Source organism: Podarcis vaucheri (assembly GCF_965113315.1).
Source record: "Podarcis vaucheri genome assembly, chromosome: 7".
NCBI classification, from domain to species: Eukaryota; Metazoa; Chordata; class Lepidosauria; order Squamata; family Lacertidae; genus Podarcis; species Podarcis vaucheri.
In genome coordinates, this window is record NC_138765.1 from 56,110,222 (window position 1) to 56,124,549 (window position 14,328).

Here is a 14,328-nt window from a genome sequence, read left to right on the forward strand (position 1 = left end):
AAAGCAGTTTTATTAGCCTATCCAGTGCTTGACAGTGATGTTATAATGCTATGTTTCTTCCATTTACAGTGGTGCCTCGCAAGACGAAATTAATCCGTTCCATGAGTCTCTTCATCTAGCGGTTTTTTCGTCTTGCGAAGCAACCCTATTAGCGGCTTAGCGGATTAGCGCTAGTAGCGGTTTAGCGGCTATTAAAGGCTTAGCGGCTATTAAAGGCTTAACGGATTAGCGGCTAAAAGGCTATTAGCGGCTTAGCGGCTTAGAAAAAGGGGGGGGGAGCGGAAAAAAATCGGAACACTTGCAAGACGTTTTCGTCTTGCAAAGCAAGCCCATAGGGAAAATCGTCTTGCGAAGCAGCTCAAAAACGGAAAACCATTTCATCTAGCGGGTTTTCCGTCTTGCGAGGCATTCGTCTTGCGGGGCACCACTGTACTAATACTTGGCATGCATTGGGCAAAGACTTCATTACTTTGGGTGATAGCCAGGATAATTTTAATTTGCTTTCAAGGGTCCAGCTTTTACAAGAACCTACTTTTATTTCGTTCATGGGCTGATAGATGAGAAGGAGGTAAATACATATGGTGGCATCTGATGCAAGTCAGATTCAGAGTAGACCCACCAAAGTTGATGGAAACAACTAACATAGGATCATTAATTTCAATGGGACTACCCTGAATAAACTTTGTCGGATAAAACCCATAAAGATTTTGAGGATTTTAGGAGCAGCTGCAAATAAGTGTGCTGAAGCCAACTCCACCTTAAAATTGAGCACTTTATGTTTGGATACTATTTGACCTGTGAAATTTCAAGCTTCTATTCTCAAGGATGGAGAATCTGTGGCCCTCCAGATATTGCTGGGGACCAATTCTCATCAGCCCCAGCCAGTGTTGTCCCTCTGTGGACTGAAATATTTAAAAGACAAAAGCCAACAAAGACAAACCCTTTTGATTCAGGGCTTGCTCCAATTAATCATGGCCAAGGTTTAATGTTACAAAGCATAGATGCCAAGGACCATCTTTAAGTAGACATTCCTAATCTTTCCCACACAACAGAGTATTCCTCTTTTAAGAGGGTGCCTGCTATGATAAATGAGTGTGCTGTCTGGAAACAAGCCATGTCTTCTGATTCAGAAGTTTTGATTCTAGCCACATGCTGACTTATGTAAATTCACTCAATTGGTTAATCAACTATGGAATGCTCTCCCCAGGGGGAAACACCTGGTGCCACCACTGGCTTCTTTTAGGCACCAGGCAAAAGCATTCATTTTCAGCCATACTTTTGAATGAACTCATTCTTTCATTTATCTACTTATTGCATTTATACACCACTTTTTCCTCCATAGAGCTCAAAGCATGGTTCTCTATTGCCCATTTTATTTCCACAACAGTCAGCCATAAAGCTTCATGACTGAGTAGGTATCCAAACCCTGGTCTTCTGGGCTATAGTCTGATACTTGTCCTCTCTTAGTGGGTGAGATCTGTTAGGTTTCTTTTTATGTCTACCAATGTTATTAGCTTTTATTTTGTTCTAGCTTTATACTGATTTAATTTTTTTTGCATTCTATCAAAAGTTGCTTTGTTTTTTAAATTTATATACTGCCCTTCATCTGAAGATCACTGGGCGGTTTACAGTATAAAACCACAAAAATACACCACATAATAATGAACAAAACAATACCATCCAGCTTAAAAGGCCATAGATGGTATAATTAGCCAAATGCCTGGGAGAAGAGGAATGCTTTCACCTGGTGCCTAAATATACATAATGAAGGAGCCAGGCGAGCCTTCCTGGGGAGAGCATTCCATGAACAGGGAGCCACCACAGAATAGGCCTGTTCTTATGTTGCCACCTTCTAGATCTAGATCTAGAAGAAGGGCCTCAGAAGATGGCAGTATCAGGCAGATGACAGTCCTCCCTCTGTCTTATCCCACCTGCTTCAACTGGCTTCTGGGACAGTTGTTCCTCTGCCCAAGGGTCTGATCAGCACTGTTTCTCAAATAATTTGAATGTGTCAGGGTTTAAAAGGGGACAGCTTGCTCATGTACCTTTCTTTGCACGCTCCTGGACGCCAACACCCTCCACCGCTTTTTTGAGACCTGTGTTAATGCGCGCCTGGACATAACTGTAGGGCATGTGCCGCGGGCCGTGAAGCTGGAGCTGCTGCTTGGTTGAAATTAGCCTGTTGCGGACAGCTTCATTTTGCTTCTCCAGTTCCCGAACTTTCTCCTGTAGCTGCTCAATCACTTCCTCCATCTCCACGTCCTGACCCAGCCGCTTGGGGCCGCCACCGACTTGCTCAGCTTTTTTCTTGTCGTTAACAAGCCGAATTAACTTGGTGGCCATTCTGTGGGGGGAAGCGGGGGGGGGGGGTGGAAGAGAGAGAGAGAGAGAGAAAATACAACTTATATAAGATGAAAAAGGTGGTGGCGGCGGCGGGGGGAATTAAGCATAAAAAACATTCTGTTGAAAGGAACATAATCACTGTGAAGACTTCAGTGCAGAACCTGAATAATAAATTTCAGGTTTTGATATAACTATTACTGCCTGTGAAGAACTCTTTGAAGATAATTGAAACCACTGGATAGCAATCTGCTTTATAGCACTGACAAATAACAGTTTCCTAAGGCTTATCATTTAAAGTTTAGTAAAAGGGAGGGACGCATATTTACTCCATATGCTGCTCAAATTTGGAACGCATGACCTTCCTGAGGAACTCTGCATGCTGTTAAGTATAGTTACAGATTGGGGATGTGGTGGGGCCACGTATAAAAGCTTCAGTCCCATATGATATTAAGCTATCCAACGCATGTTTACAATATGTAACACATTCCATTGATGTAGTGCTTCCAGTTTGAGTGCAAAAGTGGAGGACTGCCCCCCCCCCCGAATTTCAGTTCTAAAAACAAGTAGGTGGGCAGGCTCAAAGGCAGGCCTTTAATAGCTCGTGTCGCCTTGCTACATCTTACGCTTAGCAAATAATACCAGCGTGCTTAAGAGAGGTTTAACAGTTAGCCGTGGGATATAATTGGATGCAGGAGGTATGGTTTTCATCTAGCTTTAAAAGGATACAAATTTTGCTTTTGGCATCTCAAGAGTTGTACCTTTGATTTCTCTTAGTTTTGATAAACATGGGGAAGCCAGAACAAAAGACAGAGAGAGCACATGGGGGTGATGTAACATACAAGAGCAGAAAACACTTCCAGCAATGAATAGGGTTGCAGAGGGTTGGCGTGGGGTGGGGGTGGGGTGGCGTTGAGGGGGGGGGTTCGGGGAAGGACTTGGCATACAAAGAAAGAAAAGGTGGCTTTGATGGAAGAGAGAAGTTCAAGACTTTACAAAATTGGTCGCACATCTTCAAGAGCCGTATCTACTTTATAGGGAGGCTTTTTTTCATTTTAAGAGATCCAGACGGGAGACTGAAAATAGAGACGCACTTCATTTGTTTGAAATGCTTTCCTTTATTTCAGTACAGTATACTGACAATCTTCTTATTTGAAAGAACAAACGTATACATGCGGAGGAAGTTAATAGCTTTGAGATGTCACAGAATAACTTACTCGCCTGTAAACTATTATCTAAAGCAGCCTTGTAAAATAGCCCCCAAAAGTTATTAGCTTGGGTTTTGTTTGGTTCTTTCCTCATCACCTACTTTTTACTCTTGGAGGGGCTGATACATGGTTGATGGAATGCTCTGTTCTGCCTAGGCTAGTTCTGCTTAGGAGTAAAAAGCAGGAGAGTGAATCAGTGCTGCCTGCTTCCTCCAGCAGCCTGCCTGGTGTCTATTCCAAGTGAACAGCAAGGTGGTTAACCTCCTGCGCACCCAGCACAGAACTGTAGTGGACTAGCAGTAGAAGGATAAAGCCACAGCTGCCTACTCACTCAATTTCGATGTTGTATATTCAGCATGGGGCTTCATCTCCTGCACGCCCAGCCCAGCGAGCTGGCAACAAAGGCAGGGATTGTGCCATTTCTCCACCCCAAGCTCACCATATCTTCACACTAGACACCCTGGAGATTTGCCAGCAGTTTGTTTAGCATAGAAACACAACAGGTTGGTGACGGAGGAAAGTAATACTCCTCTCTGCAGCCAGCCCTCTTGGTTCTTATGCTGGATGCTTAGGAGTGATCTTGAGCTACTGTACAGCAGGAGGTTGATAGAAGAGAGACTGAGTGATCCTTCCCTCCTGTGGAATCCCACTCATTTCATGGGAGGAAATTCCTAGTAGGCTACGGCAACCAGGAGAGTAGTTAAAACCCAAGGCTGTCCTCAAATGTGCAGCAGAAACAAAGAAAAATCTGTTTACAATGAGAATGAGCATGAAAGCCAATTGTAGCAGTGGAGAAAACAGGTTAAAGACCAGTTAAGTTGCAGAGAGGGTGCTGCATCCCACATAAATGGCTGAGTTTCAGTGTGTGTGTGTATTTGTGTGTGTATAAAAATATTGTTATTATATGAACCACTTACAAATTTTCTTAGTATTGAGGAGTGTATAAACGTATTAAATAATAATAATAATAATAGCTGAAAGTATGTAAACAGCTTACCTAACCCAGGCTTATCTTTTACCATTCCACTGAGAGGCAAAGGTCCCCAAACTTTTGCTTTAGAAGAAGAGAAGGAAGTCTCACCTTTTAATTTTATCTTCTTGCTTATGTGCATGTTGTTTAAGCAAGAGGTTCTCCTCGTGCAAGCGAAAGTATCGGTCTTCCAGCTCCTCTCGGCTGATTCGCGAAATCCCATGTCGAGCCTTGACATTTAGGACCATTGATGGCTCTGCAACAGAGAGGATGTCCAAGGGACTATACACACACACACACACACACACACATATATGTGATCACGCATACCAGAAACTTGCTGAATATGGGCCCTACCACCATTTTCTCAGTTGCTGTTGGAACATAAATTGCTTCATGTTTTCTGTGGAGTCCTGGGTGGTCGGAAGATGACTAGCATGTAACTGGCAAAAGACAGTCATTAAAAGGTTTGGGGCATGAGGTCATCAGTATAGTGACAGCACACAGCTCTATTCCTCTGTTGGAGGAGGAGTCAAGAATGACTGTGCGTGACCTGAATGTAGTAGTGGACTAGATGAGGGTCAATAAACTTGCTGAATCCTTTTAAATTGAAGGCCCCATGGGCAAGGGACGCAGGCAATTTCCCTGTTCCGGATGGGGCTGGGCTCTCTCTGAAGGAACAAGTTATGTGGCATGGTGATGCTCCTTGATCTATCGCTGGCACTAGGGGATCAAGTCACCTCAGCGGCAAGGGGCACCTATGATCATCTTTGGCTGGTATGCCAGCTACAACTGTTCCTGGACAGGGATGACTTGGCCACAATGAACCATGCCGGCATTGGTAACCACAGAGACAAGACTATTGTAACGCACTCAATGTGGGGATGCATTTAAGGCTGGCCCTGAAATTGGAGCAAGACCTGTTCACTGTGCCACAGTCTTCTGAAGTCCATCACATGGCTATGCATCAACAGGCCTATTCTGTGATAGCACCTATTCTACAGAACAGTCTCTATTACCAGTTTTGGTTGTTGTGAATGCCCTTAATAACAAATGAACACAAAATGGTATAAAATGATTTCTCTTTATAGTATATTTGCACTAGACTGTCGCCATAATATTTAGCGAGGTTCTAAAGGTAGGGACTGAAGGACATCAGCCAAAATTAGTGAGAGAGTCTGCCAGTTCCCTGGTCCACTTTACTTGCCTTGCTGACCTGTTGCTGGCTGCTCTTTACCCAGTGGGGGTTAAGAGCTCTGTACGTGTTCAGGGGAACTTCTTTTGAATGCAGGGAGCCATTCCCAATTCAGTCACCAGTGTAGAGCAAATCCAGGCAGACCTGGTGGTGGTGGTTGGCAAGTAGAACCCCAGGGAGTGGGAAGAGCCCAGATAGTTGTTACTACTACTACTACTACTACTACTACTACTAATGCTGTGAATACATGTGTTCCAGACTCTATTGCCTGGCTTCCACAACCTGAAGATGTTTTGTATTACAACTAGCAGCCCCAGGCATGGAAGCCCTAGGTATGCTCTCCAGGAGTGCTCAGTCCAGACCCTCTTTTCAGTTTCCTTGACCCTCTGGATAAATTTTCCCTTTCAAAGGAGCTAGCTGATTAAAACGTGTAAGAAGTGGAACAAACCTTGCGGCCCTATGAGATTTAGACCTATGTCTCTCACCGGTAGATCCTCTGATGTTTCGTCAGCTGCAGCAGACATGACTGAGCTGTGGATGACAAAACCCAAAGAAAGATTCTCTCTGTAACGTAAAATTGCACAAGCACCGCACACTGTAAATTACGTGAGATTAAATGAGAGTGAAAAGTAATGACAGATTCTGGCAGAACTCTCTTACGTCGTCTTCACCACACAGAAACCACAACACCAGGGGCATCATAAAGTTCTATTTTAAAAGTTGCTTGGCGTATAATCATATTCATTCATATAGTTTAATTTTTTAATGCAGATTATACAGCTCTTAATTCCAGGTACACATGTCCATGTAGAGTGTACTTGATTTTGTAAAAAAAAAAGTCAATAGGGCTATATGAATCAAAGGGCTTGTAGTTTCAGCACACAAAACAAGCCAATATTGTGCTTCAATAAGCTTGGACCTTATCTGCTGGTTATACAAGCATGAGAGTGCTATGGTGCCCATGTCCTCCAGATGGGCTTCCCATGGGCATTTGGCTAGCCACTGTGAGAAAAGAATGCTGGAGCAGGCAGGTCTTTGGTCTGATCCAGCAGGGCTTTTCTTAGACATACAGTACTGCACAATGCAGAATAGGTTCCAGAAAGCTACAATTTGAACAGATCAAGGGTGAGATTCTAGAGTCGTCTACTTGAAAGTCTGCCCCACTGACTGGAGGACTAGCTTCTGAGAAAACACCTATTGGCTTACACGGCAACCTTCATACAATTAATTGTGGCTGCAAACCTACTTGGGTTTAAGTCCCACTGAAATCAATTAGATTTACTTCTGAGCAAACATGCACAGATTCACATGGCACAATTTTTGTCAGTCGGGTGACCCTAATTTTATATAACAAGGATAGAACTGTATTAGTACTCTCTGCTGGATACCGCTGGTGTCAGAGACAAGGCAGGTGGCAATTTGCAAACATGGAGATGGTATTTTCAACTTTAGTGCCCTATCTCCTTTGCAGTAAGCTCACCTGGTACCTACCTTGCAATTTTTTAAGTGCTAGGCAAACACTCTACACTGTATTCTGTTGCTTTAATTAAACTACTGTTTATTCACATTGCTTGCTTTAGGCTTCACACCCACATATGTTTATCTGAAACATTAATATACTACCTGGAGCCTATTTCGGTTTTTGTACTGCCAATTTTAGCACAGTAAAAATACAATAATAAAACAAGAGACACAAAGCTTCAAAACAACTAAAATCACAGTTTAAATACCTGAGTGAGATATTTTAGCTGCATGGTACATTTGTGTGACAAGAAGGAGAGTTTAAAAAAATGCAGCATGGGGTCAGGATATATATCTTGGAACATGTCAGATGATAAGAAAAATGCTGTAGCTGAGTAGCAGAGCATTTGCCTTGTACCTAGAAGGTCCTAAATTCAATCCCTTGAATCTCCAGAAAATTATTTTGTTATTTATTTATTGCATTTATATCCCACCTTTCTCTCCAAAGACTTCAAGGTGGTGTACATGGTTCCCCACCTCCTCATTTAATTCCCATGACAACCCTTTGAGGCAAGTTAGGCCAAGAGATTGTGACCAGCCCAAGGTGCGTGAGCTTCATAGCTGAGCATGGATTTGATCCCTGGTCTCCCAGGTCCTAGTCTGACACTCTTACCACTACACCACATTGATAGAAAGAGACCCTTGCCTGAAACCCTCTGGAACTGCTGCCAGTCAGTGTAGATAATATTGAGCTAGATGGACCAATGGGTCTATATTCCTATGAAAGTTCTGAACTCTCACTTGTGCCTGTTTTTTTTTGGGGGGAAAAATGTTTTGTTCTCCTGATTGTTTTTGCTCTAATTATGAACTATATGGTGGTAGTGGTCTGGATGTTTATTTTTACTGATGCCTGTTCACTAGAGAAACCCCCCTCCCCCACTATTTCACTTTAAGAAACATGCCCGAGTTTGCTCATTTCCTCCTCCCTCCTCACATTTTTTCCTTTTGTATCATTTATTTCATTTTGTTGAACAAAAGTTATATACTGCTTAGCTGCAAGAAACACCTAAGTGCTTTACAGAGCTAGACAATAAAACTTTTTTAACCGTCTTGTTTTAAATGATTATACTGTATGCAAGTCATTCCGGGAGTTTTTTTGGGGTTTTTTGCTGAAGAGTAGGGTAAAAGAAGCTAAATAAAGTAAAAGTTAGCTTTCAGTTCTTTTATTCTCATTCCTTACAGTGTTGCATTTTAATCGTATGCTACCTTGGGAAGATTCTCCTTCTTTAAAAGCACTGTAACATTGTTACATTAAATAGTAACAATGAGCAACAAATACATCCTTCCCTTTTACTGGTAACATTTTATTTTCTTAACTTACAATATACAGCATTAGAATGGCTTGACGGTGGGGATGTGGAGGGTAACAAACAATCCAACAACTTTTCAAATGAGTTAAATAAGAAGTCGTTTACACCCACTAATTTATTTCGATTTTAAGATGTGCAGTATCTAATTAAAACATCAAAAGCAAAAACATCATTAAAATGCAAGCCAATTCCTTTTAAAAAAAAATAAAAAGAGGTACCGGTTATCAAATCACCCTATGCATAAACAAGCACCATATCAAATCCCAGCCTAAATATGCATACATTTACATACATTGCAGTTTAAATTTGCATAAAAATCTCCCCTTGCCACCTCAGAGCCAAACCCCCTACAAAACCACCCATTTCCTAGATATACTTCCCCTCCCCCGGAGGCCCCAATCCAGCAACTCACAGCTGCCCAGTCCTCCTCCTCCTCTGGTCCGCCTCCGCCCTCTCCGCATCCCTCGTTAGCAACCGCCTCCGTTGCTATCCCTCCAGAGTCACTTCCGTTCTCGTTCAAAGGAAGGCGGGGAAAGAAAGAAAAGGGGCGGGCTTCCGCGCGGACTCCTTTTCCTGTAGCACCCCCCGCACAGCCTGCCGGGAGTCGTAGTTCTCTAAGAAGGAGAATTCCCTTGCGAACCTGAAGCAGCTGAGAACTACTGAAGGCGTGCACTTCCTAAATATTCCCCTTCCCCGCCCAGCTTACCGCTAGCGGAAGTTCCAGCGTGCATTGTGGGAGTTGTGGTTCCTCCTGCCAAGCCCAGCCGGCTATGCTATTTTTTTTGTCCGGAAGGAAGGAGGCTTTTCTTCGCAAGGGCGGGCCTTTTGCATGCGAGGCAAAGTGCGCAGCCCGGGCAGGAGAGCGGCATGAAGCGGAGAGGAGCAGGGGAAAGAGAGAAGGATGTCAAGGTAATTCACAGCTAGCTCTGTGCAGGTGGAAATACAATTGCATCCCCTCTTTTCTCACAGCCAAGCGCTGTTTATCTGCTCATTGAATTTGCATTTGCACATTTATATCCCACACTTTTCCTCCAAGGCGATCGAGGCAGCGCACATGGTTCTCTTCTCCCCCACCCCTTTTATCTTCACAACAGCCCTGTGAAGTAGGTTAGGCTCAAAGTGGCCCGAGGTTAACTGATGAGTGGCAACTTGCACCCCAGTCTCCTAGATACTAGTATGACAGCCTGACCAACACGCCACACCGGCTCCGAGTTGCTCCCCACTGTAATGTACATCGCACAACGGTACAAGCTTCTGCATAGTTCACTTGGAAAGAAGGCCCACAGATTTTGATACATGCTTATTTTTAAGTAAGCCCCACTTGTTCTCGGGTAAGTGTGCAATGGACCACTTATCTTACTCTTCGATCAGCATGTATGTACTGATTTCAATGGGGCTTAACTTTGGGTTCAGGATTGCAACTTTGTAGCCTGATCTTTAAAAAAATGTAATTAGTTTTCCAATATTTACCTAATATTACCCCAATTATACAAATACCAATTAATATCAAATTAATTCAAGATTTATACAATTTATTTAGAGTGGTTTCCCACGCTCCATGATCATCCAGTTCTTATATTACTGTGATTCATATTCTTATTAACTTCAAATTACATTTCAATTGATGTATTAATCTTTTAAATAACAACTGCATTAGTGATTTCTATTCATGTTGTTATATTATTTAACTTTTCATAGGATTTCAAATGGGGAGCTCTAATTATTATTATTTTTCACAGCATGTGTCAGTCTAAATATGTTCAGTTATGGATTCCTTGGCCTTTATCTCCTGTCCCATCCTTGAAATTCTTCCACTGTTGCTGCTGTGTATTCCCAGCTGGGGTGGAGCTGTATTCCCAGAGATTCTCAAAAGATGTAGCCTGGTTTTATGTATATTTACTTGGAAATAAGCCTCAAAACTATTGGTACGATTATTTATTATACTTTTGTTTCATCCTTTGTCCCAAAGGAGCCCAGGGGAGTATGCAACAAAGTACAGTTGCAATAATCAAAACAAATTAAGCATAATATCATAATAAAATATTGCTAAAACAAATAAATACAGTTGGTTTAGATAAACATGCATAGTCTTACAACCTTGTTGCAACAAATCCTTTGTATTTGTTTGGATCTTATATTTATATTCTGCTCTTTGTCCATGGTACCTAGGATGTTATACATGATTCTTGCTCTGCCCCCCTGTGCTTTTATCTTTGCAATAACTTTTTGAGGTAGGCTAGGGAGTGAGGTAGTTACTGGCCAAGGATCACTGGGTGTGCTTCATGGCCAAATGGGAATCTGAACTTGAGTTTGCCAACTCCTAGTCAGACACTCAAACCATGATTTTACTCTGCTGTTTACTTGGAAATCTCCCACTGATTTAATTGGAATTCATTCCCTATAATAATTCACTTGATTGCAACCTTACAGGCTCGAAGAGTGATTCACTATGGTAGCACAGAGTGCTTTGACTGATGCCCCAGCTTTGACTGATGTCCCAGCTGCAACGCTATCTGGACAGGGGTAGCCTAACTTCTGTTGCCTATGCTCTGCTAAACTCGAGGTTAGATTACCACAAAACATTCTATGTGGTGCTGCCTCTGAAGACTGTTTGGAAACTTCAGCTGGTGCAGAATTCAGCGGCCAGGTTGCTTACTGGGGCAAGACGGTTTCAGTCTGTGGTGTAATACCTTTGATGGCCCTTACACACACATGTCGTATCTCTTACAACCTTCAGCCAGCAGCCAAAGACTTTTTCTGATTAGACATGCTGGATAGCTCAGTCGGTACAGCATGAGACTCTTAGTCTCACGGTTATAGGTTCGAGCCCCACATAGAGCAAAAAGATTCCTGCATTGCAGGGGGTTGGACTAGATGACCCTTGTGGTCATTTCCAACTCTTCAACTCTATGATTCTATGCATCAGAATAGTTTGATGACACAGCACACACTTTGCATGCAGAACGTTCCAAACCCCATCTAAGTGTCTCCAGTTAAAAAAACAAACCAAATGAGGAAAAATCTCTGCCTGAGACCCAGAAATAGGTCAGCCTTCTTCTCCAGATGCTGTTGGACTCCAACTCCCATCAGTCCCAGTGAATATGGCCACTAGACATGGTTGATGGGAGTTGTAGTCCAACATCTGCAGGACACCATGTTGGGGAAGGCTGGAGTAGACAGCCCTCAACTAGGAGAGCAGACAGCTTCACTTCGCCTTATGTAACCTCCCCAATCTTCCTTGGGACTCCCTTTCTTCCCTATCTTTCTGAGCATAAATTTCTCCCGCATTACGATTTTTCGTCCAGGGAAGTATTTTGCAGAGATGCTCTTGTCAATGAAAATTTTCCGGTGGGAAGGGCCCCAATGGGGCATTATTGGCCTCCAAATGCTATTAATGTGACAGCTTACTGAGAAATGGTGTGTGTTTGATGTAATGCATTACCTATATGTTGGAAGCGGTGCACAGATTCGGGGAGGGGTGCGTGTGAAACATAAGATGGAGAGCGTGGCAAATGTTCTCTGCTTTAAAATTCATCACACCGACGCCGGTTCAAATTGCCCCAGCTGTTAACGCAGGGACCATTACAGTAATGGCCTCTGCAAATGAAGGAGAACCAACACACACACACTTTATTACCAGCGGGGTAATTTTCTCTTCATCTGTAATAGCAGCAGAGCCACGTATTGATCAGCCCATCAAGATACTAATCCTCTGTAAAATTACTTGTTATAACTGAAAATGTGTTAATCCAAATCAGCCTGTGTCCTGACTTTCTACTTGCTATTGAATACAGGCCATTAGATCGTTTATTTTTCATGATTTAAAGCCTTTAAACATTGATAACAGTTGGATCTTCTTTTGCGAGAATGGACACTTAATCTTCACTTATAGCCCAAGGATGTCTTCTGGTTTTAAACAGAACATCACCCACTTAATTAAAGAGCAGTGTCTGTCTTGGCAGTCCTGAATTATGCTGGTGCTTTAGGTTGCTTCAGATTTATGAAGAGGCTAAATATAAAACTGGATGTAAACCTGTGTGTCTATGTGTTTGTGTGCTGTAAATAAGGCCAGGATGCATCTTGCCCAGGTTTAAACACCTGTGGATGCAAGGGTCATCTGGAAGTTCTGAGGATGTAAGGTACTTAAAATAAATATATATATTACATGTTTGCCTCACATTTTATTGAATTGTGTCTTGCAAGGATAATGTTTCTTAGACTAATGCATGAAAATCTACATTAGAGTTAGCATTGCAGTGCAGTATAAGAGCATGAGCCCTGCTGGATAATCTAGTCTAGCATCTCCTATGTTAGCCAGCCAGATGCCTCTGGGAAGTCTGCGAGCAAGACAGGATGGCAAAAGCCTTCTCCTGCTATTGGTTTTCCCACTGGAAAAGTCACTGAAATAACACACGAACACAGAGTCCAAAGAGAAAAGCCCCGATAACACCTTATTGAGCAAACCGAACAAAAACATGGCATAAACTGAGGAAAAAGGAACAGAAATGTTATATGTTTCTTAGTTCAGACCCTGTGCAGGACAGGGAGACATACAACTACATTAACACAGGAAAGCTGCCTTGGAACTACACAGCCAGTCAGAGTACGAGTTACCTCCGCAAGAATCATGCTGCTATGGTTGCTAGGCAACACCTTCCCCCACCCCCCTCTTGGACTTGCTGACCACAGAATTAACCCTTAAAGTACACATGGAATGATCTCTGTTGCTGCCCTTCCAACAGTCCCCTCAAATTGAATTCAGTGTGGCATGTTTCCTCCATATCTGGAGGAAGCCTATAGCTATTACTGCTCATGTCATACATATTGTTAGACACCCTGCATGAATTGGCTTAATGCCTATTAAAGGCCTCTAAGAAAGTCTCTAAGAACTTTCTTATGCCTCTAAGAAAGGCATAATCATGTCTCATGGCAGAGAACTGAATATATTAATTATGCATTGTGTGAAGAAGTAAGTTTGTATTGTTCAACCTGTTTAATTTTATTTTCCATTCCTTAAAGCAGGGAGGCAGGCTGAATCTTCTTTCAGCCTGAAGGCCGCATTGGACAGCCTTCCTGGGACGACATTGGATGGCCCCAAATTCTAGTACTATGAGAGAGGGAGGCAAAACTTCTCCGTATCCACTTTCACCACACCATGTGTAATGTTATGCACCTCTATCATGTTTCCCCCCTTACTCACCTTTTCCTTAACTAAAATGCCCCCACAGAAAAGCCATGGGTGTTCTACCAAAAAGAGTCTTCCTCTTTGCCTCTTCTGTTCACTTCAGGGCACTCAGAGCAAAGTCTCCGACGAGGATCTTAATTGCCGTATTTTTCGCTCCATAAGGCGCACCTAGTTTTTAGAGGAGAAAAACAAGAAAAAAAATATTCTGAACGAAACAGTGGATGTATGATTTTTGTGGTTCATGCTGTGGCCACAGACATGTGATTTGACGGTGAGTTTGGGGTAGCCCAATGTAAAAATCCTGAGAATCCATGTGGATCCGTGCTTTGTAACCACATTTTTGCGCCATTTGGCCCCAGGCAACAGCGGGTGCGTGATTTTTTGGGTGCAGGCTGTAGCCATGGACATGCTATGTGATCTGATGGTGAATTTGGGGTGATCCAGTGCAAAAATCCTGAGGATCCATGTGTTTTTACCTCCCCCTCCCAGGCAGCCTCCTTTATGTCTAGAGTCCCTTATCTCCCTCCTGATCCCTTGCCGATCAGCTGCTCAGCGGCTTTGTTTCAACACCCCCTTCCCTCTTTCAAAAAAAAAAAAAA

At 42.9% G+C, this 14,328-nt stretch overlaps 2 protein-coding genes across 8 annotated transcripts in view; one reads left to right on the top strand and one right to left on the bottom strand.

The window, feature by feature from the left end:
- RPGRIP1L (RPGRIP1 like) overlaps positions 1-9,064 on the bottom strand; it is an 85,081-nt gene extending 76,017 nt beyond the window's left edge. Inside the window, exons 1-4 of the mRNA XM_082232816.1 lie at positions 8,957-9,064; positions 6,162-6,244; positions 4,630-4,774; positions 2,046-2,344 (exon numbers count right to left, since the gene is read on the bottom strand). Of these exons, the coding sequence (XP_082088942.1) occupies positions 2,046-2,344; positions 4,630-4,774; positions 6,162-6,237 (520 nt within the window). The 5' untranslated portion in view covers positions 6,238-6,244; positions 8,957-9,064. The remainder of the gene's footprint in view (positions 1-2,045; positions 2,345-4,629; positions 4,775-6,161; positions 6,245-8,956) is intronic.
- A 205-nt stretch (positions 9,065-9,269) lies between these two features.
- Positions 9,270-14,328, top strand: part of FTO (FTO alpha-ketoglutarate dependent dioxygenase) — a 266,159-nt gene continuing 261,100 nt past the window's right edge. Inside the window, exon 1 of one of the 7 annotated variants that reach the window (XM_082232944.1) lies at positions 9,270-9,453. In XM_082232944.1, coding sequence (XP_082089070.1) covers positions 9,412-9,453 — 42 coding nt within the window. In that variant the 5' untranslated portion in view covers positions 9,270-9,411. The remainder of the gene's footprint in view (positions 9,454-14,328) is intronic. The other 6 variants (XM_082232940.1, XM_082232945.1, XM_082232939.1 and 3 more) reach the window with 6 other exon arrangements.